Source organism: Lepisosteus oculatus, chromosome 19 (genome assembly GCF_040954835.1).
Source record: "Lepisosteus oculatus isolate fLepOcu1 chromosome 19, fLepOcu1.hap2, whole genome shotgun sequence".
NCBI classification, from domain to species: domain Eukaryota; kingdom Metazoa; phylum Chordata; class Actinopteri; order Semionotiformes; family Lepisosteidae; genus Lepisosteus; species Lepisosteus oculatus.
In genome coordinates, this window is record NC_090714.1 from 5,680,941 (window position 1) to 5,708,267 (window position 27,327).

The 27,327-nt window shown below is 43.9% G+C and overlaps 1 protein-coding gene across 2 annotated transcripts in view; it reads right to left on the reverse strand.

The window, feature by feature from the left end:
* Positions 1 to 27,327, reverse strand: part of ntn2 (netrin 2) — an 83,100-nt gene that overhangs the window by 20,170 nt on the left and 35,603 nt on the right. For both annotated transcript variants that reach the window (XM_015360610.2, XM_006637376.3), the window contains exon 3: positions 13,684 to 13,872. In XM_015360610.2, coding sequence (XP_015216096.1) covers positions 13,684 to 13,872 — 189 coding nt within the window. The remainder of the gene's footprint in view (positions 1 to 13,683; positions 13,873 to 27,327) is intronic.

Below are 27,327 nucleotides of genomic sequence, written 5' to 3' on the forward strand. Positions count from 1 at the left end.
GGCTAGATGACTTTCTTCTCATTTGCAATTGTTCTTATGTTGTCTCTGGGACAGTGTTAACAAGTAATTTAGGTCTTTTACGTAGAGGCACTGTATTTTATCTTTTTAATGTGGTGTTTTCCAGCTAATTAGCTTTTTTCTTCATAACTAAACGTCATAAAACTTTACCCAGTCCACTCTTCAGACTGGCACACAAGTATTTCCTTTTCAAGAGTCTTAATCTCTCACAACTGTAAAATGTTTCCTTTAACAGTGGGAAATGTTTTAGAAATTGCATCGGATGAGGAATTGTTTTATTTGGTTTATGTGCATGTTGTGGTCATTTCTCCGCTTGCAAAATAGAAAAGCCACAAGGGGCAGGGGTCACACAATACATGTCACAAATGATGGGTTAGGAGTTTGGATCTCCAACCGCTGTTACCTAATGACACATTTTCAGCACAGTTTCACACAGCATGAGGTGCAAAACTGAACTGAAACAGACCACTGCCAACTGATTTATCTAGGAGGCACGCTTGTGCAATTAAAATGTAAAATCTAGTCGTAGACATTTCTTAAAATACATTCAGCCTGTAGCAGGATTTATACAACAAATTACACAAATGGAACAACAGTATGAGATTGCTAAGAGATAGGATCAAAACTGGCCCTATTTGTAAGTTGTTGTTTTTTTGATCAGATCTGGATCTGAGCGGTTCCTTTCGATAAACAACATCTGGCTGAGGGAAGCAGCATAGTTTTTCTCCTTGGAAATTAATTTAGCAAATAATGATTCCGTTGCATTCAAAATATCGCGAAAAACAAACAAAGCGAGCGGATTGCAGCAGCAGAGGTATAATTAACGTTCCTAGTGAAAACAGGCAAAATTATACTGTCGGGCAAACCCTAGAACTGTGCGCTAAGAAACATGTTGTGGAATACGCGTCTGCCAATTCAAAGGGTTCCTTGGCTCGATTTCCAATGGCCTTAAACACCTGTTAAAGGCACCGAACCGCGGAATGAGGCGGAAGTTTGCGAGCGTGCACCTGTGCTCTTTCACTTTCTGTAACCTCTGTTGTTTGATGCTGGTTCCACTAAATCTCCCCTGCGTTCCTGCAGCCCAACGAGAAGCTTTGAGGTCTACTTGTCCGTCTGTTCCCCTTCCCCGTGGGGATCGCCGGCCCCTCAGGCGCCCGCCATTGGGCACAGTGTGGGGTCAAAGTTCATCCTGTCAAGATGGCCGTGACTGCTCCATCTTGCACCCAGCCTCATAAGGCTTTCCCTGCTGTGGCTGGCTAATTCCCACGGCCAGGTGCTGAGGGAGCCTATCTGAGAATGCTCGGCATTCCTCCTCTTTTCCCTTCACGCCTGCAGATACGGTAACAAATTGCAGCTGATTTGGCCCCTAAACTCTCCATCTGAAGTCGCTGCTTTGTTGTTCAACACCAGGCGAAGAAGGGCTTGAAACTCACTTTTTCACAGCTCACACTTTCAGACAGGCCAGTTTTAAGAACTGTTTACTAAACTGAAGGAAATTAGCAGGTACTGCAGGCACTGTTTGTGAAATGTAACCTTTTTGTTTTGGAAGTTGCTCTTGATTTTCTTTTAACTCGTTCTCGCACGGACTCTCCCACCACCCCCGTTAGACACATAATTCCCCTAATCAGCTCTTCACTGGCAGAACGAGAAGCCAGGAAACCAAACAATTCCATCGGTCTGGCTTAAATAAACTCACACATTTTCCCGAGATTAATTGTGTTCAGTGATGCTGCAGAAAAGTACGGTCTGGTTTCAAAGTCTGCTCAAGGCCAAACCGTCTCCAACCAGTCCAGAAAAAAATCCAAAACAGAAGTCTGTGTTGAGATGATGTAACTCTTTTACATTTCTTGATTAAAGACAAGATTACCACCAGACTTTTCGTTCCCCTCAACAAGATTTCATTAAGAACTGCTCCATTCACATGAGTTTCCTCTAACAAAGGTTTAAAAATATATGGCCCAAATTCACAAATCAAACATGTATTTCTATCCAAAAAACGAAAGCTGCTTATTGACTCACACTGTTTCAACAGCAAGCCAGCTTTGTGGGTTTTGATATTTGTGGGTTTTGATATTGAGGTACAGACTTAGCATTGGGAGTTCTCTCTGTTTCCACCTCAATTTCAATGTCTTTTTGCCAAATTCAGCCTTCATGGACTTTGTTAATGCTGAAGACATTTCAAGGTCAGGGACTGCTAAGGTATCCTGACTGACCAATGGCAGTCATCAACACTGTTCTCCATAAATCAGTACTCCACTGACACAGCAGATGAGCTCTCTCACCAGAAGATGTCTGTTGGGTTTAAGGATCAATCGAGACAAACAGTGGCGCTTCTGAGAAAAGGGTGGAAATTTTACACCTTTGTCAGAAGGGTGGAAGGCAATATTATTGCATGTACTATTTCACTAAATCTCACTGGACACAAAGCCATCCTACTGTAATGAAACACAACAACAGTACAGTGTCTGCTTTGTATATAAGGGTATTCAGAACTGTTTAAACTCTGAAACACTGCAGACAACACGGATCACAGGAATACTGAATGGAAATGTTGCAGCTTCTGTTTTGTTTCTTCAATTTATTAATATCAGCAAATTCTTGACATAATAAATGTGCCTAGCCTCAAAATCAACCCCCTCCCCACATTTTCACTTTCAGAGCACTGATCAACTTCTTTTGATGCTACTGCCACTGTGCCATGATTGGGGGGAAAAAAGACTGAAGATCATTTGGGTAACACTGTTTTGTCATAAGAATTGAGGCATGTAGGTAACAATCCATCTCTGTTTAGAGTATTCTCCGTTCTTCTCTGCTGAAATAAAATTCCATAAAAGTACCACGACCCTGTTCAGTGACACAAGTCAATATAATTGAATATTACATGTACACTATTATCTCATTCAGCGGTACAGACTCCACAGCACTGAAAACTAAAATAAAATCAAGGCTAGTTAAAGAAGCAGTTGTATTTAAACTGATTTAGCAGAATTCCAAGAATGATCTGGCTGACAGAGTAATATAATATTGTCCTTTCACTCAGAGGATCTGACACAGACATAAACACAGAGTCGGAGTATTTTATGTGCTGCCATCAAATCCTAAAATGGAATTACAGCATTAAAAACTTCCTGTCATTTGATATTTATCATAAATCCTTCTTCCTTACCTACGGAACCTGTCCAGGCTCGTGTTTTAGTTTGAGAGAGGTCCTGTTCTATTGTTTCTGTGCAAATACTGGGCTCCACCCGAACAAAAAATATGTACTTCACAATGGTATAAGCCTGTTTTAATAATATCAGATATGTGTGTATATGTCTCTCTCCTTCTCTGTAAACGCACACAGTATGTTAGAATACCCATCTTAAAGAATTGCCCTTACATCATTATGCATGAAATAAGACTATATTATTAATTGGATTTATAAATGCTTTTTAATATACAAAAGCAGGTGAAAATGCTGTATAATTGTTTTACCATACAGGATTGGCATTTGACTGCAATTAAAGATTTCCTCCACATGAAAGGCACAACACTCAATCACCGGCATTAAACTAGCAGTTAGGAATAAGGCGCTGGAATTCAGATCATTTCCTTTGAAGTTCTATTTTATTTCTGAAACCTGGTGCATTCAGCAGTCCACTTTCCTATTGGTAGAGTTAGAGGCTGGAGAAGAGTAACAATCCAGCTTGCTCTGTGTCCCCTCACGCAAAATTGATCAGAATACTTGACCAGTCACGTGTTGAGCTCGGCTTCCATATAATCTTCAATCATTTACTTCATAAATTAGTCATGTTGGCAGATCCATTTATTTTAAATCTAACTTAAAAAGGAAAAATTCTGGTATTTCTGTGGGAGTTTCTTCCACCTCCTGTATCTATTTTCTTACCTTCATCCAGTTCAGGGCTGCGGGCGAGATGGACCCTATCCCAGTAAGCAATTGGCCCAAGGCAGGCTACACTCTGGACGGGACGCCAGTCCATCATGGGGTACACACACAGACACAAACACTGTCACACACACACTCACACCAGGGCCAGTTTTTCCAGAAGCCCATTTCTCTACATGGGGAGTACACACAAACTCCATGCAGATTGCAGGTGCAGAACTGAACTAGCCATATCACTGTACCGCCCCTGTCTGAAATTTCTTGACACAGAAAATTCTGTTAGTAATCCCCAGTGGACTGGATAATGGTGTACCAACCATTCTACGTCATCATTTCAACTTACTTTTTCAATGACAAATTAGACCTTTAAAAATGTGCCTATTCTGACATTTTCCAGGCTTTTCGGTGGCAGTACCTTAATTTCACATGCCTAACAAACCAAAACGTCAAAGACAACATAATAAATGCGCTCATAGAAGCCATAGAGCACCTACAATATAAGACCTCACTTCCCACACTGAGGTGCTGCCAATGAAACATTTTTCCCTGAAACTATTGGTAAGGAAACATGGGGATTTAACAAAACAAGTTTAAAACCCTGGCAATTACTGCCACAGATATTTTCAGTCACCCACAATTTCATCATAAAAGATAGAAGCAGGGTTCCTGCTTGTTAAAAGAAAGATCCATCCTGATAAAGTACCAGAAAAGGTGTTTTTTTTTATTCCAAGTCACTTTTTTCACAGCACTACAAGAAATCATTTTCACTCCTATGAAACGACCCCTGGTGTCCTGTACAGGGTGTATGCTGCCTTGAGCCCGTTGCTTGCTGGGATAGGCTCCTGCTTCTCTGTGACCCTCAATCGGACGAAACAGTTTGAAAATGGATTGATGGATGGATGGAAAAAATTGCATCTGGAAAGGTAGCAAAAAATGTATCTTCGAAAAGACAGCTGTAGCAAAGCTTCATCTCCGAGGGACACTCAAAATAGATGGATGGGTGGATTAAAAAAGAGCAGCACTGGTTTCCTCCCAAAGACTGGTAGGTTAATTGGCTTCTGGGAAACAGCGCCGATGAGCCCCTGTGAGAGTGTGTGTGGATAAAAGTATCCATAGACGGTCATAGTGAGCCAGAACTTAGCCTGGCTGGACAGAGAGCAAGACAGGGCTGCTACACCCTGGATGGGATGCCAGTCCATCGTAGGACACACACACAGGGGCAAGACAAAGACGCCAGTTAACCTGGATGGCATGTATTTCGACAGTGGGAGGAAACCAGAGCACTTGGAGAAAATCTGTGTGGAGAATTGAATTCAGGAGCCAAAAGCTAACTGGCAAGCCACCGTGCCGCCCCCAGAAGTTTATGTAAACGGTATAATGACTTACTTTACCGGTTTGTTACCATTGTACCAATACCCCAATAGTGACAGCCAGTTTCCATCACGTTCACTTCCGTACCAGAAACATGAGCCCTTGGTTCTCCTAAATAACCCATCACGGCAGTCACTGAAAAGATTCCATCTTCTCTGAGGGACAGGAACCAAATGGGACAGCTTCATATATTTACAGGTCAATGCAAGAAGTCAAAGAAGGCAGAGAGTGAAAAGCATCATTGGGTCTGGAACAAGCTACCTAGTTTCACCTAGTTTCTTCGTAGTTTCTACTTATGAAGCAGATACCCTGGTGCCTTTCAAGATACAGCTGGATAAGATCCCTGGATTAATTAGCTACTATCTACCAAACTGGCTAGATGGGCAAAATTAAAACCTTTACATTCTTATGTTCTTGAGAGATTACGGTGGCGACTCTTGCACAGTCCTTTCTTCAGCTTTTAGCCAACAGCTATATCACCCTGCAACTAACAGCTGGCAACCCAGTGAAGCTCAGCTGGATGGGAGACCTGGGAAAAACTAAGGTTGCTGCTGGGAGTGGTGTTAATGGGGCCAGTAGGGGGCGCTCACCCCACAGTCCGTGAGGGTCCTAATGCCTCAGTATAGTGATAGAGACACTATACTGTAAACAGGCACCGTCCTTCGGATGAGACATAATTCTGAGGTCCTCACTCTCTGTGGTCATTAAAAATCCCAGGGTGGTTCTCGAAAAGAGTAAGGGTGTAACCCCGGCGCCCTGTTCAAATTTCCCATTGGCCTTTACTAATCATGGCCTCCTAATAATCCCCATCTATGAATTGGCTTCATTACTCTGCTCTCCTCCCCACTGATAACTGGTGTGGGGCACTATGGCTGCCATCGCATCATCCAGGTGGGGCTGCACATTGGTGGTGGTGGAAGGGAGTCTCCATTACCTGTAAAGCGCTTTGAGTGGAGTGTCCAGAAAAGTGCTATATAAGTGTAAGGAAATTATTAATTTTATTCAGTTCATGTGAGGAAATGCTTCTGAGACATAAACAGTTACTCTGAGACACAGAGTCACAGGGGTTTTTCTCACCAAATTACCTCACAAAAACCTGGAGCCCTACTATGCTTGGCTGGGCTTCCCAACATGCGTTTTTCAATTTTTTACAGAGTGGTGAAGGCCAGCATGATTTATAATATGGGAGGTTAAAAAAAAAACCAAAAAGCTATGCACACAGGAACATGCAAGAGCTACTGACAAAGCACGTCTGTTTTTCCACGCTCACAATCTCTCGGCACGAAAAGAGTAGCTTTTTCTCAGTTCCTAGAATTGAGGCAAGAAACCCTCAGAGACAAACTTTTCTCATCTCCCACCTACCCCTTCAACTCAGATCTGAGAACATGTCTTCGGTCTTCCCCACTTTGATCCTGCCAGAAGCCTGGTTAGTCCTGGTCAATTTGCCAAAAGGAGCATCTGATAAGACCGAGCTTCAGTCAATATGGGCTCATTTCAACAAATCCAAAGGGTAACACTGATGCTTACCGTATAACTGGCTGGTAGGATAGGTGCTACTTAGTCTGGGCTCTCTCAGCTATCTGTGCAACAGCGACTTATAAGAAGATCATAAGAAATTACACAAACGCAACAAGGCCATTTGGCCCTTTCAGGAGTTAATTGATTCAAGGCTCTCACCCAGGTGTTTCTTCAAAGAGAACAGGGTATTGGCTTCAACAACATGGCTGTGTAGCTTGTTCCACACTCCCACAACAGCTCTGCATTGCTGTAAATAGCAGTTTTAGGTGTTATTAATATTACAAGCTTTCTGTGGCCTTCATTGAACCAATAAGCAATGTGAAGAGGGGATTGAGGAGCTCATGCTATCAGGAGAGAACTTCTCTTATTGATAAGAACTGTGTAAAAGAGAACCATTATGTTTAGCGTGGATTTCTACCCAATTTGTACTGCATCCATGAGGAGGGAGATGGTATACTCTATGTATGACCAGCTGAATATACAGTCTGTCAAAGTATTATGTATCATTATCTTATGTGGGTTAAGATAAGATATAGTTAGCCACACAGATCACGAAATTAACACAGCTCAATCAAGATAATCATTTTAGTTATGTTCCGTAAGTGCTCCTGGTGAGGCCATTGAGCGTTACTGATTTTAATCAACTGGAGCCAGCACAAAAGTGGCGTTTCCTTCTTCCATGATATTTCTGTGTACCTTTCTACTAGGCTCATACAATAAAAGCCTGGATCCTTCCTGGTGACATAGCACTTGCAGTACAGCTACATTCAAGACACACGGTACACGGAATGATTATACAATCAAACTGGGCCATTTGGGCATCTTAATCAGTAGTGATTAGTTGATTAGTTCTTGTATGCAGCGGTCAAGAACCAACAGTTTTTGATTATGGAACTATTTGCATGGCCCCTAAGCAAAGACAGTTTTACAGACCACTAGAGCTCTGCAGTGCTGAGCGTCACTCAGGGCTCCTATCCAACAGGAAACACGCTGTAGCTGTTTTAAATGCCCACAGCGCACTCCTATCACAATGTTTTATTTGTCCTGCTCAAAGAATAGCAGGACAGCAGCCCTATCGTGTTTTATACCACCTCTCCGACACCGTGACTGTTTGAAGTTTTATGGGGCGGGCTCCACTCCGTTAAAAAGCACTTAAAAGTGGCTTTGAATGTTAATGGCTTTTCAAGCCTGCTTCGCTGCAGATGGGGTAGGCGTCGCTCCAGAGAGCCATCTTTCAAATCCAGTTGCCATTACAGTCAGGAACAAAAATAATAGTTAGATAATTATTGTTGTTGGTTGGTGATGATACGGGAGGTGGGGGGGTGGGGGGTGGGAAGCACACGTTAAAATATCTCAGCTTGATGGATTTAAGCTCCAGATGCACACTGGTTAAATACATGCATGTGTGTTGCCACAAGGATGTTTGTAGAGTCTAGATTTACAAGAAGCATCTTGTGTGGGTATAAGCGTTCTTGCTCTCTTGCTGGCTGAGGTCCTGTAGGCTGTTTTGTATGGTATTCCACACAGGACAGCAGTGGTGAAGGATGGAAATTGTGGCTAATTCAGTCATTAACTAGTGTAATGAGATAATTAAGAACACTGTTGCCTTGGAGGAGCAGGTCATGGTTATCCCTGCTTTAGAACAGGTGTGGTTCAATACGCAGGCAAATGAAAAAGGTTTTACAAAGAAAGCACCCTTCCAATCACCAGGAAACCATCCAAAGTACTGAGTCTAAGGAACGCCAAGCATACTCACACTGTCAAGATACTGCAATTTAGATGTTTTGACCTAACTTAATCCTGTGCAGGTAGACCACAATACATTAAAAAAAAAAATCAAGCAATGACATGCATTTCAAAATTTGCTTTTAGTTCAAATGCAGGACAAGTGCGTTTGTAACAGGTCTCAGGTTAGGCACATGCACAAGCACTGCCTTATTAAGCCAGAAAACTATTTTTTAAAACTTTTGTCCAAAAGAAAAGGCCTTTGTACCACCTAAAAGTCCAGATAGTTGATGAGGACCCCTGAGGCGTGCTTGGGGTTGTTAAAAAGTAAAAATGTTAACAGGCCCGTGACTGGGCCCAGATGTAACGTCAAGGAGCCTAGAGCCCAAAAATAGCTCAGGCTTTGTCGAGACTTTTTGACCAATAAAGTAAACAAACACTCAAGGGATTCACCTTTATAATCCCAGAAATCATATTAACCGTGAAGTCCCGTAAAAAGAACAGCCAGTTTAAAAAAAAACACTAGTTTTGAGGGGGCGGAGGTGGCAATTTACAGGAGAAAGGCGAGGTTTATTTCTGAAAAATAAAGTAAAATTTCATTCCTGGTTCTCATCGGGTTGTTTGTCTCTCTCACTGGATAAAAATCCCTCTGGCCTGATATTTCATCTCTCTGTTTACACTCAGAGCTGCGCGGTGTTTTAAAACAGTTGACATGTGTTTTGTTTTAAAAGAAAATCCTAAGTCCCGAAACATACAATGATATTTGAGTGACTTCAGGTGCCCAGTTGTTTCAGACCTCTGTTTATTAGACTAGCCTTTCAAAGTCACCACACTCCATAGAGCTGGTTTTGAAGCCAGTATGTGCAAGCAGAGAATACTGAGCTCAGTTCATTATGATCGAGAAAAGCACTGGGGGAAAAGGAACAAAGCTACATGGATCTGGGTGCACACTGAACTGCTTTCTCAGCTCCTGTAAAGCCTTGCTACAGTACCTCCTGGACTTTGTGAGATACTAGAAGAACAGTTCTGTTCCCCTTTCCTTGCTTGCTTTTCAGTCCCCTCTTGTTTCTGCAGATAAAACACGTCTGAGGCGCGAGTGGTTCAGTTAGCACCTTCCACCAGAGTGTTAGAACATTTAAACCTTTCGACAGCACGCGTTACTTTGGCGGTTATCCGAGAGCCAGGCATATCATCTCTGTTTTCATCTGAACCTTTCTGACTTCTTCCCTTTCTTGTGATCATTGGATGAACGAACCTTCTACTCAAACAAAGAACTGATCTGAAACGGTGTAAGTACGTAATAATGATGCCGACCACAACAAAATATACAAAAAGGAAGTCCTGGAGCCAAGGTGTAGACACTATAACCCATTTATTGTGATAACTTTGTAATTATAAAGGGCTTTCCATTGTAATGTCTCGGCAGTGATGACTTCACAACTACTTGTCTAATACGTTTTAAATGGATTATTTTTACTAACAAAAATGAGAAAATGCCTTTTCGCTCATTTAAGTGCTGTGACCTACATGGCTGCAGCTTGGTGTAATTCCATCTGGACCCTGTGACTTTACAAATCTTTCGGGCAGTGCTGATGTTTTCATTGGGCTTTCCTATGCTTCGTCGTGGATACCCGGTTATGGCCGCGTTGCTAAGATACCCCCCCTCGTGAAGTATTACAGTGCTGTATCAACAATGCGGCGCTATTTCAACTGGCCAGCTTGCTGGCTAAGCAACTCGAGTGTTCTTGGAGCGCCGGGGTGTTGTCATAGCTTTGAAGTACCTGCGGCAGATGCGAGCACCAAATTGAAACCAGACAGGGGTCAACCACTTAACCCATCTATCAACGTCCCGCCTGTCTAAAAATGCCTTCGTGCGCTCCAAAGGACGGCTGCTCTAACATCACCATTCCTCCTCCGGAGGTCTGATTCAAAGGGAGCGGGAAGAAAAGCAGGTTTCCGACCTCAGCGCTTCAGGAAGCACCTGGCTTTTATTGGCTCTACTCGATTTCAGACGTGACATTGACCCAACGGTTTCCGAGCGTACGGGACGTCAAAAAAAAAATGTCACGGATTTGGTCGATGGCTTATGCCAAGGAACCTGAATCAGCCAATCAAGTCACTCGAAATCAAAGGCTTTTGATTGGGTGGGACGGAGGTGCTTGGATTTTCACTTCCTGTGTCCCCATTTATGAACAGACAGAGAAGAGGTTTTAGTTATTGTCATGTATTGGTTAACTCGGGTCTGTAGTTTTTCGTCTGATAAAGCAATCGGATACTGTCCAAGAAGATGAAATGTAGAAAACAGCTTCTATCTTGATATGTTCTGGTTAGTCTACTGGCTTTCTGAGAAAGACGGGCTTTAGATTTTAAAGCACACCTTATTCTATCTGAACAGAGCCAGCACAAGTGATATGGCTATTAGCATTGCTGCCTCATAGATTTTGGATCTCAGGCTCGATTCTGGTGTATGGATTCTTCTGTGTGGAGTTTGCATGGTCCCCCCACGTCTTGAGTTTCCCCCCCACCTCCCGAAGTCATGCTTGGACTGGTGTCCATGGTGGGATCCTGCCCTGCTCTTTAAGGTTCCAAGATCAGCTCCATGTTGCCATGACCCTCCTCAGGAATAAGTGGCTTTCTTATGATGATCAATGGTATTTTAGCTGTCGTTCAGCAGATACTTTTATCCCTGGAATCATATACAGGCTATACAGACTCACATCAAGAGTTCAGCTTCCATCACATAAACACATAGGGAGACTAGGTAACATGCCTGGGGACAACCAGTGAATCAGTGACTTGTACAAAGAAGTAAATTAAATTAACCCTTCTCATTAGATACATTAGGAGAAATGTGCTTTTCACTTATACTGTATATACTGATGGAAAAAACAAACGCAGCACCTTCTCCTCCACTCTCTGGCCCTGCTGTCTGGGTGGAACAGGCTGAAGAGTGATTCATCCGTGAAGAGGACCTGATGTCACTGCTGACGAGTCCATCTCAGCCCCTGTCTGGCCCAAGCCAGTCGGGTGTGACGTCTAGGAGATGTGAGCAGAGGGCCTCTGACAGGTCGCCTTGCTCTAAGGCCAGCAGCATGGAGCCTCACTGTCCTGTCACTGACGCGGGCATTGTGCCTGCCGGTAGTTTCAGCAGCAGTACGGGTGGCAGATCCGAAACGATCTCTCAGATGGACCAGTCTGATGTGTCGGTCCTGCTCTGGTGTGGTCACTGGAGGGCGACCGGATCTTGGACGGTCATCTGACCTGCCGGTCTGCGTAAACCTTCTCTGCAGTCGGGACACAGTGGAGCGGCTTATTCCATAGTGTCTGGCAACGCTGGCACATGACATGCCTGCCTGCAGCATGCCAATGGCCCTCTCCCTTGCTTCTGGTGACATTCGAGGCATTATGGAATGCACAGAAAACTGACTAAGTGTGGCCTTTTTCTTGCATTGACCTAAGCTTTGAATTAAGGCCATTTTAAAGGTGACCTGATCAGGCTTTGTTCCACCTGGACCTCGTTGGGTTAAAGTGCACCTAACGAGCTGTCGTGTGATTGGCAAGTTGCAATGCCTCACTGCACAAGCTGTATTGCTGGTCAGGGGGCTTAAAACAAATTGACAACTTTTTGTGACAGTACATAAGCTAGAACTATAGTATTCTCATTCCAGAAAATGTTGCGTTTCTTTTTTCCATCAGTATATAAGACTGTAACAGGAGAAATCGTGGTGATGCTCAGCTGTTGGCTTTCCTCGTCCAGGGGTGATAATGAAAGTGTTCCAAGTCCTGAAAACCAACTGTTAAGAGCTTTGTCTTCAAGGCAGCTTTTTAATTTTTTCTTCTCGAGGTTGGCAAAGCTGGCCGCCAATTTGAAATTGCTCAGCACCCCCCTCCCTGCCTTTCTTCTGGAGCTCAGAGGCAGTTGCTCCTTTCTTTCCCCAACAAACGGATCAAAGAGGCGCACAAGGAATCGATAGCAATCATCACCATCTCTTTCACACCGGCAGAGACGAGGCACAACAGCACCAAACGGTGTGATCTAGGGCGGAAAGGAACTGGGAACATGACAGGGAAAAAAAAAATCCTGTACAGGTTAAAGATGAAACAAAATTTTTCACTTATCCACTGCCAAGTTAGTCAGACACTTGTGCGGCTTGGAATTAACCTACTCCGGGGACTCAGAGGCTTCAATGGGTTAATTAAAACATTAATTTATAGATTTGACAGTAACTTAGATAAGATCTGTGGAGTACTAGAACAGATTGCAGGCAGCAAGGTGACACATTAGTAAATATGGATGGCTCACGGCACGGGGGCTCAGTTCCAGGGACGCTGTCTCCGCCGAGTTTGGATGTCGTTGGGTGTTTACATGAGAAAAGCCAGCCAAAGGCATTATCACCAAATCACTGGGATCTGCTATTAATGGATTTGGGATCACCAGCTAGCTGGAGCGTCTGAGCCTTTTTGAAATGATGGTTTTGAGTTTTTCTAGTATTTGTTAGTATATTGTCTCATCAGTCGGATTTCAGTGTTGCAGCTGGACCTGGAGTCCTTTGAAGGTCAAAGGCAGACGGTTTGTGGTACAGAGTTATATATACAGTAGATGGTTTTGTATTTAAAAGTTAAATCTGTGTAGCACAGTAGCTCGGTGGGTAGCATAGCTGCCTTGCAGTCCTAGGCCCTGGATTCAATTCTTTGGGGGCTATCCGTGTCGAGTTTGTATTCTCTCCCCGCGTCTGCATGGGCGTCCGCTGGGTTCTCCAGTTTCCTCCCGCCAGTCCAAAGACAAACTGGGAGGGTCGTTGACGTCTGGGGAAAACTGGTGAGAGTGTGTGCGAGTCCGCGCCCGCGTCTGCCCCCCGCGCTGTGAAGTGAAGCTTCATCTCCGAAGGACGCTCAAGGTGGGAAACGTGGTGCTCATCACCGCAACAAAGAAACCAACAGGGCTTCCGATTGCCCAGCGGTTTGATCCATTTCACATTTTCACACCAACCACATGGCTACAGCAACTGGCAACTCCAGCAACTGGCCATTAACAGCGTGTGGCCTTCTTTGGAGGGGTTATAACACAGAGGGGCTAGAAGAAAGTGTGAAGTACCATGCTTTTGGCGACCGCATGGCCGGCATGGACAATGGTTTGCTCTGACACCGAGCGGCGCGTCTCTTACCCTTGCAGGCTTTCCTGTGGGTGATGGGCCGCGCCAGGTCGCGATAGAAGCCCTCCTTGCAGTAGTGGCAGTGCCGGCCGGCGGTGTTGTGCCGGCAGTTCATGCACACTCCTCCGCTCTTCCTCCCGGACAGCTTGTAGAGCTCCATGTTGAAGCGACAGCGGCGGGCGTGCAGGTTACAGTTACAGGCTGGAGGGAGGAGACAGAGGGTGTGGGGTCAGCCTAGGCCTGCCACGTTCACTTCAAAAGGTACTGCTTTAACTGTTAACTCCAGGGAGGAAAATAATTCTAAGACTCCCACTGCGGATTGAGCCAGGTCAGGTTTTCCGAGTTGTAGTCAAATACTAAGTGCAGAATGTTCTATAACCCGAACCTACAGTATGTTTTGAGTAAATTTAAAGAACGTAGAGACGAAAAATACAGATCAGGTACACAGAGTCTTCTGCTGTTGCGCTTTCATTTAGGAACTCATTTAGGACAGATTTCAGGAGACGCTTCTTTACAGCAAGAGTTGTGGGTGTCTGGAACAGGTTGCCTGGTAAGGGTGAGGCCTGAACTCTGGGCTTCAAGGAAAAACTGGCCGAGGGGCCACACGACCCCTCTCGTTTGAATCTTTATCGTGTTCTCATTTCAGACAGGAAACTCATCTATTCAAATTCATGCCACATGATTTCTGAACCCAGCAGGCATTCCTATTAGCTTTACTGTATGTTTGTCTGAACCTGTGCCACATACAGAAAAAAACCCATACAATTCTGAATGCCAGAATTGAGGCTACAAAAGTGCAACAGGGTTTGTTGGACTAGTGGCTTGTACCATTACATGTGCTTCATGCTATAAGTTAAAAAGTTTTAAAGATCAAGATGTCACATGTCCTGCTAGCGCCTGAAATGTGCTCTTTTTTTTCCCCTCTTGAAATAGAAACAGAGTTTCAGTTTCTCCTGGTGATCGGAGCACAGTGTCTGTACGCACACAGGCCCATCAGTGTAATCCAGAGAAGATGTCACTCCTGTAAATCCTCTGTATTTACATTGTGCAAATGGAACTGCTGCAGGCGAGTCTGAGAGTTGGAGATGTTTAATTATAAGCTAACAGTACATTTCGAACGCCCTTGTGCATTACTGTGTTTTTCTTGGATGTTTAAGCCATTAATGGTGTGCAGTTGACGTGTGTGATTATTCGTTCCTTCATCTGTGAGTCTTAACGCAGGAGTGGATGAACAATAGCCAAACACCAATAGTCTTGTAATTATATTAACAAGTGCTGAAATACATAAACATTTGCCCGTACAGCACTGTTGATATGAACAGTAAGCCAGGCATGATTCTGCATCCAGGAGAGAAATATTTGGGTCTTTTGCAGACCCGTCAAGGCTAGTTACTGGAATAGGAAAGAGACAAAGAACACTGTTTTTGATATCTAATCTGCACGATCATAAAAATGTTTCTGTTTATGATCGCTTAAAAGAACTGATAATTGTGGTGATAACATGTGGTGACCGATTAGAACCTTATCTTTTTCTGCTCCTAAAAACTTTTTCTCCCAGTCTTTGAATTATTCAGGAATATTCATAGGTCAATTTGACATAGGTCTTTTACAGTTGCAGAGCAGTTACATTAGTCAAGCTGGCGGTTCTGTTAAATAATGACAATCTCACATTTTTGCACAAGGAAGTGAATGGGGGAGTCCTGTTTTAAAGCCTAAATGGCTAAAGATCACTTAGTAGAATAAAAACTGTGGTGAAAAAAGGAAACTCAACTGAAAAAAAACTAACAAGATTGTTGTGAATGATTTCTCAAGAACCCTTAAGGAACTTGTCTGCGCTCGCAGGTTCTGTAATCAATTACATGATTGATGGAATTAATTAATCATTTGCCGACGAATCTGGGGGGGAGAAATTCAGGAGAATATCAAAGTCTGCAGGAATCCCAGTCTCCAGTACTGGACATTCCCACCTGTTCACACAGGTGACCTGGTCCACAACACTACACGCCAATACAAAAGGCACAAAAAAAGATTCAAGTTACACGGTTACTGTACACAGAAGGTAAAAGACCGTCTATAATGCTCAAGCAGTTTGGGACAAGGATATAATGTTCTTCAGTAGCACAGCATGTTACATACAACAATCCATAGGTTTACATTAGATACTCATTATCCAAATAACTGAATTGCACAGGGCAGTTCATGAACTGCCCCATGTCAGCTATCAGTCTTTCCATAACCTTAGTAGCTTTGACTTTAATATTTCTTTGCAAATATTTTTATTCTCGCCAAAACTAGAAAATTCCCATCAGTTTCCCCCCCCCCCAAAAAAATAAAGTTATCCTAAGATGCAGTGTGATCCACCACCAAGTGATGTCTTCGTAGAAAACACCAGAGACCACAGCTGTTACAATTACTTCATCCATATTCAGTCCAGCCCAGCTGCCAAGGCCCTCGATTGTTTTGCAGGTAGACAATAAGGAATGCTGAAAATAAAAAAATAAAATAACAACAACCTAACCTCATCCGACTGGAATGCTTGGATGGAGGGTAGGACTTCAAACTGTTTCCAGGTAAATGAGAATCAGACTCAAACATCAAAAGACTTGGAAATGGGCTTATAAACTAATTCGCTGTAGTGTAGCAATGTTTGCCGCATATAAATAGCAACACAATAGTAACGGCAAAATCCATTTTGGTTTCAGGAGCGTGAATCAGATTAATTTTCTTAGTCAAGCAGGCGTACGTTACAGAGCATCTTCCGATGCAGCAAATATTCCGACAGCACTCAACACAGCAGGCCAGCCATTGGAGAATCCAGCCAAGATGTCTCCCAGTCTAAGGGCAGTTGTGTGGCCTTTCCACAGCTGTATCTTTCTCCTTGATGACAGGAAACTGGCAATTGGCTGTCTAATTGTCAGTGTAACCAGGTGGGATTTCGATAGGAATCCCAACGGAGCTATCCAGAGAAAAAAATTCCCGGCACTGTCATTCCAAATGTAAACATAATTTACATTTTCTGAGCCGGCCCTGTTTTCTGAACCCCCCACCCCCCACCCCCCGTCTGTTTTTTTGGGAAAGCGTGGCGAAAGAAAAATTACTCACAGTCTGCGGCCAGGGTTGGGGGTCTAGAGAAATAGGTCTGTGTGCTCTCGTAGACACTGTCCCAGAATTTTCTACAGATGTCACCTATGTCTACCCTCGGATAAGGGCGGGGTGGAGTGAGATTGGAGCACTAGGAGGTCAAAGCCCAAGAAACACATTCCCAGACTATTTCAGAATTCCATCTGATTGTTATTATGGAGCCAATTTGTACGGAATTCTCAGCTTAATGAAAACTATTTGTTCTAATCCCCTCAGAGATGAGCTATTTTGTATTATGTAGGCTCGTGTTGGCTGTGAGCTGTAACATTTTGTTTTCTGTGGAAATTGTGATGATTAATACTGCGCTTTCCCTCATAAAGCAGGCGAATGACACAGGAATGTAAGGTCAAAGCAGCTGCACCAGCAGCGAAAAAGAAGTCACCAATTTAACAATAAGCTGAGGGCCGCTTTAGAAGAAAACACGTTTCCTGAAGAACAGACCTTGAGGTCAAGATATTTACAGTAGTAAACGTTTTAAAAGTCTGCTTTAAAAGAGCCAAATAGTCAAACCGAATAGTACTTTACAATAAACCCTTTAAAAAAACATTTGAGTTTAATTTAAAGTTGCAGCTGCCATTTCCACACATCACCTTTAAGTCTACTAAAAGTTAATCTCTTTGGCCTGTCTTTACCAGCCACAGAGATACATTTCTAAACCTACAGGCAGAGAGGTTTAGCTCTACCATGTGGAGATCCCACTGGAATGTCCATGAAAAATGAAGTACTACAAAATCAATTAAAAATGAAGTCATTCCACTCCTGTACTGCAGCTGAATACTTACCACTCCCAGCTTTCTGAGTGTGACTGTCTCAGAGAAGCACCTTCACACTTCTGTACAATACTATTCAGAGCACAAGTGAGATAGGTTTCAGACAATTTCCTCTCACATCAAGGCACGTTCACATCCACCCTGACCTCCACAAGGGCTGCATTAAAAAAGGTGAACTAGTCTGATTGGGGGAATCCAGTGTTTTATAACTTTAAGAGTTCATATCAGTGTCCTCTAGGAAACCAAGATGAAACAGGCCATTCCTAATAGTGAAAGGACATAGCTCATCCCAATTTTTGTAGGATTAAGCAGACTAGGGAGCATGTGACTGGATGGGACACACCTAGTCCATGGCAAAGATGACTCCTCCAAATCTGCAGGCCCCCCATTTATACAGCTGGGTGGAATGGAAAAACTGGAGTATAGTACCTCACTCAAGGTACAACAGCAGTGTCTAAAGCTAAGACTTGACCCAATTTGCAGGCTTTTTTGCAAGCAAACCTGATTTTATTTCCCAGAACTGACAGCAAAGGCAACCAACGGCTACTATTACAATAGAACAGCTATTCTTCGATCGCAGACGCCCTTAATCACTTATTAGAACTTTTCATTTCCAACTTAGCCTGAATATTCAAATAAGTTCAGACTCAACGTAAATGGCACTGGGATGAAGGGAAGACCAGTGACTATAATTTAGGATATCTACATAAATGAACCTAAGATGAAAGATACCAACTGCAACATTCCGATTTTCACACCAGATTGAGGATTTAAACTACAATGATGAGGAGCAGGGAAACAAAGAGACGTTTGATCCAGGACCACTGTATCCTTTATTTAGAGATACATGTTTAAGGTTTAATAGAACTTGTAAATATTACTCTATTCACCCTTACATGCCTTTATTCTAATTGGCAGGAAGCCTCATACGATCTTCTTTCAGAGATCACAGAGAGCTACAGGAAGCTTTAGAAATCCTCTGTGGGTGTGAACCATCTGAGGTCGCTAAATGGCAGCAGATTAAGGTCTACAGGCCAGCAGACAATTCAAGCACTGAAAACTGAGAGCTCTGGCATTCTTCAAGAAGTGGTTGGGTAGACCACTTGAAGATCCACAAGACAGGGTCTAGAGAAGGAGCTACTCTGCCTTGCTTACAAACGTAAAGCAAAAGACTGCATTTTCATTTCCTGTGAAACACGGGCAGAGGTTCATGGGGAAAAAAACCCCCGAGAACTGCAAATGATTGCTGTTCATGACCCGAGCAGAGCCTGAACCACATCTTGAAAGCCTGGAAAAGGCTGTTAAAATCACCTCCGTAGCGCTGCAGGATTTTTATAACACATGGAATGTTTACGAGTTTGTTTTGAAGCCCCTTGTGCTCCAGACAATTCTCCCTAATTAGGCTCAGCAGGGATAACTGGGCTCCAGCATGCCGATTTTGAAATTCATTAACACATCAAAGTGGAATTTGAGATTTTTAGAAACACCCCTTAATTGTTATCTGTTTGAGAAAACACCGGGGGATTGAAGAGGGGGGGGCTCTGGGATTCTAGAAGCTCACGATTAAAGTCAACCAGGGCTTTTATAGCTCAGTCCTGAACGTGCTGGGAAGTCTGCATAGGAATTTGCCAAGTGTGCAGGGTGATTCAGATGAAAATTGGTTAAACAATGAAGGAAAAGAAAACAAAAAAGCTTCACAAGTGAAAGGCTAGACCAAACCTTGACCAAAATCTATGAGGACAACTTACAAAGTCCTTGATTTGCAGTAATCCGCAACCCCCAGGAATGGCTACCTTCTTCCAGGAAACAAGATCAGTTTGATTTTATTCCGATGCTTAATTGCACAGAGGCGTGCAACCCGAGCCGGCCTGTAAAGTGATCTGATGAGCTCCTCAAACGGATAACGTCAGCCGATAACGAGCTTGCTTTTTTGCGTCTTTCCCCCTCCAACGGTCTGTACAGAAATTAGACCACAGAGTTACATTTCAGCAACCTGTCCGCCTCCTCTCTCAGACAAGCCCTGCTCAGATTGTGAAGCCATGCGGTAACTGAAGATGACAACCATTTCTTTTCTGCTCCTTTGCTGTTTGTTGTGCAGTCGGGTTCAATACACCCGACAGGAGTCTGGACTACACTCGTTTAGTAGCACGTAGCTCAACAACAGATACTGGCTGCCGCATCTTCCAGTCACTTCCAGCACATCTCTGCTGCTGGACACCATTTGTCTGGCTTAATCAGTCTAACACAGAGCTGCGTGGCTGATATGAAGGGCTGGAAAGGAATACAGAAGAATGTCTTGCTTTTGAAATCGAAGCTGCTCGAGACCCTCCCCCTGGTATTTAACACAGCAGGACTAATTGGTCCCAGGCTGAACTTTTTTTTCGAGTCCTGATGGAATAGTCATTACCATATCAAACCAGAATGAAAATATTTGCTTTATTTCAACGCGTTTGGTTTCTTCCTTGGCTCTCGCACGTTGCTCACGCCTTTGAACACACTGGCCTCCTGGATGGGCAAAGGCAACAGCAAGTGATGTTGTGTCTTCAAAAAGTCCTTTTCTCCCTTTTCCTTGGGTCAGGGTTTGGATCTGATATTGGGGAAACAGGGCTATTCAGTAATATTCCGTATTCAATTGATAAACATGGCTTGTTAATCAATAATACTTCTGAGGTGGCACAGTGGTACAGTGATTAGCATTGCTGCCTTGGAGCACTGGGGCCCTGGGTTCAACACTACCTGTGTGGAGTTAGTATGTTCTCCCTATGGGTTGCCTCTGGGTGCTCTGATTTGCTCCCACAGTCCAAAGATGTACTTTTAGGTTAATCGGCTTCTGGGCCCTGGTATAAGTGTGTGTGTCTGTGTGTACCCTGCAAAAGACTGGCATCCTGTCCAGGGTGTATCCTGCCTCACACCCATCATTCGCCAGGTTGGTTTCTGATGTCCACTGTGATCACGTACTGGATAAAGCAGCTCAGAAAATGGATGGATAATACATTTTCTAACTATTGAACCATATTCCAGCCTACAGGGCTGTAATTAATACAGTATGTTACAGTCAACTAATTTAGGATATAGGAGGCAAGAAACTATGTCTACGTGGGTGTTCAATAGCTTTTAAGAGACAAAGCAGCATAGTAGGGTTTAATAAAATACAGTTTACACATCAAAGGTTTATGAGTCATCAAGGTGCCAGTACTCCACAGCTGTGTAATCCTGAATCATACCATCCAACACCACGCAAAGCCACAAAAGACAAGATACTGGCTAATGGGAGGCTCCCTGTTGCCTGGGCAGAGATTTCCCTCCTTGCAAAGCTACAAGACCTGTTTTGGTTCAGCCGAAATGCCCAAAAAAACCCCAACAAAATTCAGCTTAATACTCCTCAAAGAACATATGCCCCCCTACCTCAGAAATCTAATACATCTGTGTAAATTCTATACCTGTACATAGGTTACTGATATTTCTTTATGAGGGACGGAAAGTAACAAGCTAATGTAGCAGAATGTGTCTGGACTGTTTTCAGTCATGTATAAACTTGAAATGAAAGAAAGGGAAAGAGACAGTGAGAAAGACCGACTGAAAAAAAAAATCAAACAATTAAATGAAAAGAGCCCAGCTTTAAAATGCAGAAGACGTTTGAAGGCTCGGTTTTTTTTAAAAAAAAGATACTCTGACAGTAGTAAAATTCTAAACCAATTTTAAAATTCAGGAAAATTCAGGAATTTCACTTAAAATGTCCAATGTTTCTAACCACCATCAGAAAAGCAAGCTGGTTAATTGTTTTTCAACCGCCAGGTGAACAGAGGTGTTCTTCTGTTTGGGCGGTTTGGACTCTCCAGAGTCAGAGAAAAGATCACGCTGCCACTTTTCCAGCCCCAGACCAGGCCGGTAACTGGACAGCAATGAGTCCTGAGCGACTGAGCGCTAGTGGGGACTGCAGGGGCTTTTCACAGCTTCTGCTGTGAGTCCCTCCCACCCTTTCTCCCACCCTCTGCCCTCCCAGGCCAGCCTGCACCGGGCTGGATTCTCATCAAAGCCCCCCCTGACACGAGCCCGTCCAGCTCTCGCACATGGACAGGGGATCAAAATCACACCCCTGCGTCTTCCAGTCGCTCGCCCTCCCACCCCATCCCTCCCTGAAACAGCACTCCCCAATCCCAATCCTATTAAACTCATCCCCATTATTCCGCCCTGCTCGCCGCACTCCCTCTCGGAGTGCCTCGGGAAGAGAGCAGCTTTTAACGAGATTAGGCTGGAGCCCCACCGGACCTGCCTTGTGTCAGCGTGAGGCGGCTAGGCTGGTCCGTGCTGCCGTTTCAGCCCAACGCAGTTCCCACTGACAGGAAAACCTTCATCCTCTCTCAGAGGAGGATTGTGACGCGAGCGGGGAGAAATGTTGACGATCATAGACTGAAAACCATTTCTTAAACTCTGGTATAATTATTTATCTGTAACCTTTTCTGACCTAAGCAGAAATGACCATTGCCCACACAGGTCAAGGGATAATACTTTGGAAATTCACAAGGTGCAATAAATATAAGGTGCTCGAACAACGCATGGTTGGCTGGCTTTGTGTTAACGAACTAGAATCCTTTGTCAGCCATGTAGAGTGTTGAAGAACTGGTTGGAGCTTTTGTCAGAGGAGAGTCTCTAAGTTGGTGCCGCACGTGATTTTTTTTTTTTTTAAACCACGTTAAATTTAGCACGAAAGTGGTCGTCCAGGCGACAGCGGCTGACAGGGAGCCAGACGGCATGTAGCGTGATGAGGCCTTGGCCCCTCAGTGGGCGGCCTCACCTCCTCCGACACTCGCCACAGACGCGCCACGAGAGCAGAGAGCCGGAATGCGAGGAGAAGGGAGGGAACAGCAGGCCACCCTCAGACCAGGAACAGCGAGCAGTGACGGCAAAGCCGATCAATGTGACGTGATCATTCAGAGAGCCCTGCGCCGAATTCCGTCCTGGATCCGCCAAGAGGGCGGTGAAAGAGAAGGATGGTGGCACTCTGGGAAACGCCAAGAATTAGACATGTTTAATATGCTGGAATGAACCAGGCTGAAGTGGAGCACGAAGTGCGAGAAATGAATCCTGAGAGTTTGGAGTTATTCAACAACAACAACAAGGAACATTAGGAACCCCGTGGATGAGCGGGAGAGATCCTCACCGAAGTCAGAAACGGGAACGCACAGACATCCGCCAGGAGCAGAGGTGGGATTTGGTTCAACAGCTGAAGATTGTGTGGGCATCCAGAGGCTGTTTCTTTTTGTACACTACCAGCGCTTCAGCCACCAAGCTAGACTGATAACTTTAATTCAAATGAAACTGTTTTGAAAGACAAGTGGCTGAGGGGCAAGGATCTACTGAAATGCAATCTGTCTCATGCTCTATCTAGTCTCCTCTTCTCGCTCGCCGCCTGATTTCTCAATACTCCTCTTCCCAGCCACCCCCTTTCCCTCTCTCCTTGCACGTGCGCAGACTTCTGAAAGCGTGTGTCAGCACCTTGGGTGGCACTGAAGTCAGCCCGTCAACCCGTCCTTCGGATGAGACGTAAAACCGAGGTCCTGACTCTCTGTGGTCATTAAAAATCCCAGGGCGTTTCTCGAAAAGAGTAGGGGTGTAACCCCGACGTCCTGGCCAAATTTCCCATTGGCTCTTACCAATCATGTCCTCCTAATAATCCCCATCTATGAATTGGCTTCATCACTCTGCTCTCCTCCCCACTGAGAGCTGATGTATGGCGAGAGTACTGGTGGACTATGGCTGCCGTTGCATCATCCAGGTGGGGCTGCACATTGGTGGTGGTGGAGGGGATCCCCATTACCTGTAAAGCGCTTTGAGTGGAGTGTCCAGAAAAGTGCTATACAAGTGTAAGGAATTACAGGATGCAACACGGGTAACCTAATAGATCAAATCAAATGCCAGTTCTGGTCTGAAAAATCCCCTTGTTGTGCTGAGCGTAGCAATCGTATGTGTTGGTAGATATGAAGAGTTTAACCAGCAGCTATCAAATCTAAAGGGTAAATAAACAATTTGGGAAAATTCCAGTTTCTTTCACCTTGTTTTCCTTTTCTCACTGAATCAAGTTCCCAAAACAAAGCTTGTCATAGTGCTGAGATCCATAGTAAAGGATCAGTGATAAAGAAACAAGTTCAAGTTCTATTGCACTGACTATAAACCCTCTCTTTTCATCTGTAGAGGCCAAAACAGTGGATGATCTCCAAGTTAATAGACCAAGCATGACAGGAGCACACACTCCCACTTAGTTACTGCTGTAAATCAGCATAGTGATTATCCTATAAGCTAAAGCCAAATGCTGTTCTCCTTGTGGATTCCATGTGTAAGACATAACTGCATATTTGTGGATGCATGGGTCACTGCACAGACCACCAATGGGCTGCTTCTCCATAGAGATTTAAGGCATCGTATTTTATTACACACATAAACAGTCCTCCACGCCTTTTTTTTAATAACCACCAAAGTCCAGAAACTGATATTCAAAAAGAGCCACGCTCCAATGCATTTTGAAATACTTTCTTCCGAGCACAGAGGTATGGGGCCAGTTCACATTTGACATCAACATGTTCAAGGGGAAAGAACAAGTTTCAGATGTAGTGAACAAACAGCAGTGGGAGTGCGATTCAGCACCATGGAGAGAGATCACTTTAACCATGGGCTTGGAAGTCAGGCAGTGGAGTGGCTACTAGACACCACAAACAGATCCACTTTATTCAAGTGGATTTCTCTTCCGGTCGTTTGAGGAATGCTTTTACTTCCGTTACTGAAGTTAATTTTCATCAGATAGTGGACATGACCATCTGACCTAGGCTATGGACAAAAAGCCTTGCTGGATTAAATTGTCGTAAATAATCTGCGTCTCAATACGCATGTCAAAGAAGGTGAGAATACGCGAACACAAATCCAGAACGTTACACTTACCTACCTACTTTGGACAGGGACAAGTGTCGGGATTGTGACTAGAAGGAGGAATTGCATCAGGGAATTTGATTTTGAAAGGCTTGCTAAAGGGTTGTTTACAACCACACCGTGCGATACTCACCCACGACACACAGATCTACCCCTCCATTTTCCAATGGCTTTATCCAAAACAGGGTTGTGGGGGAACAGGAGCCTGTCACAGCAAGCAAGGCGTGCAAGGCAGGAAACACCCAGGACAGGATATCGGGACACTCTCAGACACAAACTCGGACACACCAGGACCAATGTTCCCAGAAGCCAATTAACCTTCCAGTAAGTTTTTGGACTGTGGGAGGAAACCGGAGCACCCAGAGGAAACCTACATGAACACGGGGAGAACATATAAACTCCACACAGACGGCACCCCAGGAATTAAACCCAGCACTGAAAAGCAGCAATGCTCAAAACTGTACCACCAAGCCACTCTGGCCACACAGATTTTGCATTTAAATACGAAACAACATTGACTTTATAGCCACAAACCTGCCAAATACCTCCAAAGGACTCCATTTCAGCATTAACTAACTGTATTCCAATATTACAAATACTAGAAATACACTACAGCCACGGTAGTTATCCAATATATTTTAATACCAAATCGCAGTGACTTTGTGAGAATGCCTTTTATGGCTTTTCTAATGCAAAAGGAAATGAGAAACCCCAGAACTGGGTTGAAACTTCCCTGTGGATCTGTCCTGTAAGTGGGTTACTACTCGCCTCCAAACATTCACAACTCCTAACGAGTGGAAAATTTTCATGTCCGACTTTCCAACCGCTGTTGTTGAACTACAGTTCAGAAGTGTCACATCTTCTCCTAAAAAGAGAACATTGAGACAAACTACATGGCACAGAGACTAAACGAAAGAATGAATAGAAAAGCAGTCAATTATCTGTCCATTTAACATCCAAATAGCAGCATTTCCAGTTACAGAAAAGATTCAATCAAAAAGCAACAAATGGTACAGGATGTCAAAGGACACAGAAAAAGGAAATGACTTAAAAATGTTGTGCTGACAAAGGAAAATCTGGAGTAATACTGGAATCTGAGTTCCTAAGACAGTTTGGTTTCTTCCTATTGTTTTGAGCAATTCTTAGTGCGCACACAAGCTAATAAAATGAAAATTATATTATTTGTATTGTTTTTCTGCTTCAACGCTGCGATTCATAAATCCCAGAGACTGTAAAATCATGAAATGGCACTGAGTTCTATGCAATGGAAGTTGCACATGTTTTCTCTGTACTATAAACAATGCATTTATTCTTCTTAGCTACATACAGCATACCCATGCAGTGCCCATGAAAATGTATGTAAACTAGACACCATAGACCCAAACAAGCTCAGAAATGTGTGTCATTTAATGTCTGCTGGTTTCCTAGTAAAGATCTTCAAGGCCAGCCATGACTGAAGACATAATAAACAGCTGGAACTAGGCATTTGCTTAAGGTATTCAGAAGACCATAGTCTGCACCTTCAAATAACAGAGTACCTTTTTTACAAAGGAGACCCCCAGGCTGAAACTCACAGCTATTTCAGTGCACTGATTGTGTGCCCCTCTTACGTGGGCTATCCAAGGATCTCCATGCCCAAGAGCTACATGCAGCTTGGTTGAGCCTGCAACCTGGCCACAGCCCAGCCCAAATTTGTTTACTTCAGAGTTCGTGCTGGATAAATAAAGAACCAAATCAACAGACTTCATTATACAGAGCTCAGGCACTCAGGTCACTTACGGTACGGAAGCTCCTAACCTCTGGCGCCAACCCCACTGTCTTTCTCTGCATCACTCCTGTCTACTGTGTCTCAATGTAAAAGCCCCCCAGGCACGTCTCAACTCCCAGCTGCTTTAGCATAGCATTCCAAAGCAGTGGAATTAATTCAAAGCATCGAATGATTTTTCCTTTTGTTCCTCCTACTCACTTATGTGTGACAGTTCTCATTTTTTAAGTCATTTCATGGAAGTAATTGAAGCTTCAGACTCAGATGGGCCCGGAGGGCTGGATTTCTGTAGAGCCCTTTACAATGGGAGGAAGGCAAAATTATGACAATGTTAAAAACATACATACATCTATACTGTATACAACGGAGAACATGTCTTGGAAAGCCATCCTGCAGCATGGATACCTCACAGTGCCATCTAGAGGCCAACTCAGTAATTACACAGCCTCAGTGGGTTGAACGGTAAAACCTTCAGATGTGTTTAATTGAGGAGAGGGAATAAATTACAGCTGCTCTAACACTGAGCCATGTATCTACTGGCTCGACAGAAAATAAGCTTTTTGGGGGGAGAAATGCCACAGGCTCCAATTATAAACCATGAAGACATAAGTGCAACCAGAATACCGAAGTCAAAGTGTTTGGTTTCATCTAATTTTGCCCAAAAGTCTCTCCATCCCTTGGAAAACCATCCCTTTGAAGACACTCTGCTAAGCAGCTCTGGATACATCCATCTCTGCTTCATCCAGTTAGGCTTGTGGCTCAAAACGTGGACATTCTTGAGCGTAAGGCGATTGTAAAGAGAGAACTGCACTGAACCACAGTTCACAGGGTTTCTCACAGCTGTGTGGTCATTCCAGGCCTATTTCCAGTCAACACAAAGTGAGGGATCTGTATCCCCAAAACAGCAGAAGTGGTCCAGAGCTCTGGGTATGGGTAAGTCAGTGAGAGAGATGTGGATCAGTAGTCAGGGAAGTGTCAGAGGAAACAGTATCAGCAGAGGAAGAATAACCCTTCGCAACCTCCCTTTGCTCTTCCCAGCTCTAGGATCTGAAATGAGTA